This window comes from Camelus bactrianus, chromosome 21, assembly GCF_048773025.1.
Source record: "Camelus bactrianus isolate YW-2024 breed Bactrian camel chromosome 21, ASM4877302v1, whole genome shotgun sequence".
NCBI classification, from domain to species: domain Eukaryota; kingdom Metazoa; phylum Chordata; class Mammalia; order Artiodactyla; family Camelidae; genus Camelus; species Camelus bactrianus.
Genome location: NC_133559.1, coordinates 16,192,461 through 16,198,637, shown reverse-complemented (window position 1 = coordinate 16,198,637; position 6,177 = coordinate 16,192,461). Strand labels below are relative to the sequence as shown.

The 6,177-nt window shown below is 49.3% G+C and overlaps 1 protein-coding gene across 2 annotated transcripts in view; it reads left to right on the top strand.

Annotated features, from left to right (window-relative positions):
- Positions 1 to 243: 243 nt before the first annotated feature.
- GPA33 (glycoprotein A33) overlaps positions 244 to 6,177 on the top strand; it is a 33,042-nt gene continuing 27,108 nt past the window's right edge. The window contains exon 1 of one of the 2 annotated variants that reach the window (XM_010953805.3): positions 244 to 443. In XM_010953805.3, coding sequence (XP_010952107.2) covers positions 401 to 443 — 43 coding nt within the window. In that variant the 5' untranslated portion in view covers positions 244 to 400. The remainder of the gene's footprint in view (positions 444 to 6,177) is intronic. The other variant, XM_074349754.1, reaches the window with a different exon arrangement.

The following is a 6,177-nucleotide window of genomic DNA, read 5'->3' as shown; positions in this document are numbered from 1 at the left end:
TTCCTCTGAGATTATTTCCCTTTGTAATACGAGGAGGCAACTTCCTGCTCCTTATAGGAGAAGCCCACATTATAGCGAGAAGCCCAGGACTTTGTACACCTGCGAAGCGGAGAGAATGCATGGGAGGTAACTGAGAAGGTGGAAGAGGTTCCTGTTGGGGCCTTTGGTGGCGTAGGTGGAGCAGGAGTCCAGTCCCACAGGTGAGCTCACTTGTCAGTCCAGCTGAGGGGTGGGGTGTGGGGGCCAGGCTGGGCAGAGGTAGACAGGAAGAGAGAAGCCACAGGGACCAAAGGCTGGGCTGGGCAGAGGCTGTTGGAGCTTTAGCAAGTCAGCTCAGGCTGGTTAAATTCTGGGGTCCACCCGTGCCAGGCTGGACTAGGGGCAGAGAGGAAGCAAGACCATGGAGAGGAAGATGCAGTCTGTGCTGTGGATGCTCTGGGCAGGTGAGTAGGCCTCTCCTGTGTCCAGTGCTCTGGGTGGGCAAGACAGGGACTGAACACTGAGGGTGTGCCAGAGCCCCCCCAGGAAGGGCCTCCAGTGACACAGCTGTATTTCCGTTAGGCAGAATGACACGTTCTGTCATTCAGAAAGCAGGTTTCAGGCCAGCCCCCAGAATCAGAATGTTTTTTATTCACTTATTAGTAAAGAAAATTCCAGCCCATTTCTGGAATAAGGAATTCATAGTACTCTCAAGGCTGTATTTTCTGATTCCAAATCAGATCATAGGATCAGACATAAGATCTGACAATAGGGACAAAATACTTGAAATCAGGGTTGTCCCAGAAAAGCCAGAATGTGTGGAACCTGACATTTTAAAGTATTGCCTTAAAACCAAAGGTAAGAGTGATCATGTCTGTCTCACATATAGGGAAACTGAGGCAGAGAGCTGCTGCAACTTACCCAGTATCAGACCCTTTCCAAAGGCCAAAGCTCTTCAGCTCTCCTTATACTCTGGTCATTGAAAACTCAGAAGATGAGGAAACCCCACAAAATAAAAACCAGACATTCATTGATATTATGGCAGACTCCAAATCAAGTCGTAAATAGCAAAGCCGTTGTGTGAGGGCATGTGGAATGTCTAAGGGTTAGGGTGGGGCTCTTGGTGTTAGGGTCCTGGGCCCAAGCAGGATGTAGAACGAGCAGGGAAGCTGAGAGGTGGGGGTTGGGGAATTTTAGGAGTGTCTTTAATTAAGTGTATTTGACCTTGCTGAGAAGGTCATCAGCTTGCAATTTATTTATTTTAAAATTCAGCCATATTGAAAAATTTAAAAAAATTTTCTTTATTGAATGGAAGGTTCTTTCAACTCTATACTGCTTTGTAATTTTCAGAAGTTTCAGACACACGATTTCATATAATCCTATTATAACTCCCCTTTCCCCTCCAACTCCTATCTTGCCCCTCCCCTCTTCCCACTTCCCCGTGGGAACCACTAGTTTGTTCTCTGTATCTGTGAGTCTGCTTCTCTTCTGTTTTATTCACTAGTTTGTTGTATTTTTTAGATTCCACGTAGAAGTGATATCATACAGTGTTTATCTTTCTCTGTGTCAGCTTGCAACTTAGAAATTGTTTTGGGCTTCAGGGATCTGGCAAGACTGGGGAGTGGTGTGGAATCCAAGTTTGTGTGCCTAACGCACAGTAAGGCCAAACAAACGGAATGTCAGAGTTTGGAGCAGAGAAAGGTTTGCTGCAAGGGCCATGCCAGGAGAGCAGGTGGCTCATGCTCAAAAGACTCAAACTGCCCAATGGGCTTCAGGGGAACATTTTTAATGGCCAGGTGAGGGAGGGGAGTTGCAGGGTGTGTGATCAGCTTGTGCACAGTTCTCTGATTGGCTGGTAGTGAGGTAGCAGGGCAGTGTCACAACATTATCGATCCTCAGGCTCCAGGAGATCTGGGGACCATGTGCTCGTGATCATCAAGTACTTAACTTCTTTCATTCGGTGGGGCTTTTAGCATCTGTAAAACAACTCAGGAAATGTGCATCAGATACTGTTATCTAGGTACTTCAGGGAGGAACTGAACATTCTGTGACCGCCATATTGCTGATTTACTGTTTAAATTCTGACCAGTTCTCCTGGCCCAACTGCTATTTTTGCATTGAGTCTTGAGCCAGGCTTTTGTGACTCAGGGGAGGCCTGGGAGACTACAGATTTTCTACAAACAAGAGGCGGGCAGAGGATGGGGAGAGGGATCTCTCCTGGGACGGGCCCATAGGGTCCTGCTCAGTTACTGGAGGTGACAAAGAATTAGACCGGGAAACTTGGGAGCCCCAAGTCGGGGAAGTGGAATGAAGGAGGCTCTGATATAGAGCTCACTTTTTAGCTCTTACAAGGCAATCCGAGGACCAGCTGGCCTACCAGGCCAGGGTGGTTCTCCCAGGTGCCGAGGGTCCCCCTCCTCCCCATCTCTCAAAACTTGGCCCTGGGGCTCTTAGGTGGGGTCCCCACCAGGAGGCCCATCTGACTGGGGCAGAGGGGCCCTCGTCATCAGTTAGAGGGTCTACTTGGTTCATTCCTTCATCCAAACAGCTCCTTATGGGCCACATAATCTGTGCAGGCACCACAGGGGTGAGGGGTCTGGAAAGACTGCAGTCATGAGGGAACCTGTGTCAGCCATCAGATCCAGGCCAGAAGGATGTGCCTCAAGCCCAGAGGGGAGGAAGCTGAAAGGAAATGACCATGCTCCCTGGGCTGGGCCAGTGACCTCTGATTCTGTTCTCCAGAGCCTAGAAGTCTCCCCTGTGCCCCGCCTGCTTCTCCCCCAACCCCCAGTACACTCCCTGCATTTGTAGTCTGGGGGCAACCTGAAACCCACTGCATGAAAAAAAGAACGGATTTGGGCTTAGGGAAAAAAACCTCAAAACGAAACGGGCACCCAGCTTAGAATGAAAAGTGGCCTTAACTGTGAACTGCCTGGAGCGGTACATTTGCCTCTTCCTGCGAGAAGGCATGTGACCCTCATGTGAACTCACCCAGTGGAACCAGTTCTTGGGTATGTGTTCAGACACACAGATAAACTGTGTCTTCTGCCCCGACCCGCTTCCCTCCACCCTCCCAGCTCGCCCAGCCTGGCACCACGGGTTCACTACCTTTGCCTTCATACTTTGCACTAAGTGGACGGGGCTGCAGCAGTGGGGCGGGAAAGCTGGGCTTGGTGGCCAGCTCAGGGTGTATATTTGCCAAGTGGAAATGTTTGGGGGTGAAATAGCCATTGCCACACGCACTTGAGCAGTGAAGGCCTTCCAAGGTCAAACCTCAAAGCAGCTGGGTGCTCCTCCCCACCATGGCTCAGGAGAGCACCCCAGAGAAAGAACAGGGAAATTAGGGAGGGCTTCCTGGAGGAGGTGGAGCTTGAGTTGGGTTTCAGAGAACGTATTGCCCTTCACCCTTCTTCCATTCTTTGTCTGAACTTGTCCAGTAACAACTTAGATTTTGCTGATGTTCTGGGTAGAGTAACATTGAGTTGATGAAGATAGGTCTCAGGACTGATTGGACTCTGGGGAGGCAGGAGGTAAACACATCAGGTCATGTGAAGGGGATGCAAACAGAAGGTGGTGCATTAGAGAATCTAAAAACAATACTTAAACCAATGAAAAGTCAGCCTGACAATTCTAAACAAAGTCAGTGATACAACGCTTCTCCATCCCCAGCAGATGCTCCCATCCCCTCCTCCAACACCATCACAGGACTGGAGCAGGGCAGCCAGCCCCCTTTTCCTTAATTGACTTAGTTCATCTTGATAAATCTCAATGTCCTAATCGGTGAAGTGGAGAGGGTAAGCTATAATGTGTAAAAATGCACACTGTTCCTCCCATAGGGTTATTTGGGATAGTAAATGAGTCTGTCAATGTTAAGAGCCTGAAACAGTGCCTGGCACATAATAAGCAGTCAATAGAAGTCAGTTATTATTACAGTTTTTACTACTAACATGCACAAGTGTAAGTTGTAGGAAAGTAACTAGACCTTGGTCATCAGTTGCCTGAATGGTCTGATCTGGCAGAGAGTGAGTCACTGCGGCTGAGAGATTATCACCCTTTTTCAAAGGCTACCAGAGAAAATGCTCCAACTTGGGTACAAGACCAAGGCTCTTCCACTCGGGAATTCTTCCAGCCACCAGACTCCATGAGAGACTTGCTGTGATGGAAGGCACAGCTGCAGGAAAAGAGCCACATAAAGAGAAGCCCACCAGGGGGAAGAGAAAGTCCCTAAGAAACTCTGCCCAGAGTTACGAAAATCTTTGAAGACGTCATAAAAAACACAAACAAAAAGGTGCTCCACCTTCCAGTACCACAGGAAACCTTGAAGCTTAAATTTAGAAAAACTTAGGAAAGTACTGCTTTTCACAGGGAAATAAAGGAATCCATCATCCCCAAATATACCGTATGAGAAAATATATTTTTTCCCTCCATTGGAAACAAATTTAAACAGGTCCATGGATGCTTGACCCCTGATGAGTTTTTGATGGGAACCTAGTCTCCAAGTTCCTGTCTTTTTGAGGTTGATCACACCATTTTAGAATCAGACCTTCCATGGGGCCTTTGTTAGAGCCATGGTCCCCAGCAGGATATTTTTCCTAGACTTGCCCACTCTGAAGTGCCATGTTCCTGTTGGTCACAGCCTTGGGAAGCTCCCTGGGACCTTCCCTGTCTGACTGCGGCATACCTGAGCCCAATGTTACTTGAATGTCTAGGTCCACGCACTGACCTGGCCCAGGCTGTGAGGTTTACCCAGCTCAGCTGCAGATGTGCACATCTGATAAAAATCAGATTAGAGGGTGGCCTTGTGCCCAGTTAATCTTGACCCCAAGCGGGTGGTATTCAGGCCAGAGCCAGGGTGGTGTGCACTGCAAGATGGACAGCCTGGCCTTTTATCTGCTCCGTGGCTGCAGGCCCTGTTACCACGCCAGTCCCCGGGGCCTGGCTCCCACCTGGAGCCTGAGCACTACCTGCTGGTGCCTGAGCACAAGTCAGAAGCCAGTGTGCACCGGGAGGGCTCATGTGCCTGGGGGATGACACTGTCTGCCAGTCAGAGATGAAATCAGGATTAACATGCCCCAGTCCCAGCTCCAGTTCCAAAGGGTAATGACGGTTAGCCGAAGAGGGGTATATGTGCAAAGGGGGAGAAGTGATGGATTAGCGCAGTGGCTGGCAACCTGGCTGCCCGTCAGACTCACCTGGGAGTAAACATACAGATGTCCCGGCTCCCCGGGGCCCTCTGAATCAGAATCCTGAGGGGCAGGATCTGGGCATCTCTCTGATTCTGAAAAAGTTACCCAGTGTGATTCTGATGTGAAAGTCTAGGTTTAGAGTTGCATATTGGAACTTGAGGAAAAAAGAGGTTTAACAGACAGACCTCTCTGTGTCCATGGCTGATGCTCTGTATGTGATTTGCAGCTCAGTTTTACACCGTCTGGCTGCTTCCCTGAGTTAATACTCAGCCTCTAAACAGGTGTCTTTAGCTTCTCGCATTTTCATGTACACAGAAGTCACATGGGGGGATCTTGTTAAAATGCAGACTGATTCAGTAGGTCCGGGGCAGGGCCTGAGACGCTGCATTTCTAATAAGCTCTCAAGTGATGATGCTGCTGGTCCAGGGACCACAGTCTGAGAAACGAGGCTCCAGGGAAGAACTGGTTCATGGGTGCAGGTGTGATCTCATCTTGCCTCTGCCCTCCAGAGTCCTGTCCCTGGACTTCCTGATCACCCAGCCATGATGCTCACTGTGATGTTGGTCAGCAGGAGCCTGGCGGAAAGTGTGCCTGGCTCACTTTCCTGGTACTCCTGGCAGTGCCTGACCTTGCTAATCCCACCCTCCTTCCTTCCTGAAAAACTCTATCCTGTCAGTTCCCATGATACACCCTTTCCTGGTTCTCCTCCTACATTCCTGGCCTGACCCTTTCGTGTCTTCTTTGCAGCTTCATTCTCCTTAGCCCACTGTGAAATGTCAGAGCTTCCGCCACTCAGACCCTCTTCTACATCCACATCCACATCTTTAGTTGACACCCATTCCCAGCTGACTCACAAATTTCTGTCTTCAGTCCCAACCTCTCTTTTGAGCTGCAGATCCATAAATCCAACAGCCCATGTGACTTTTCCACTTAGATGACCTCAGAATCGCTTTAAACTCACAAGCTGAAAATGAAACTCATGATCTTTGTCCCCAAATCTGGGCCTTTTTCA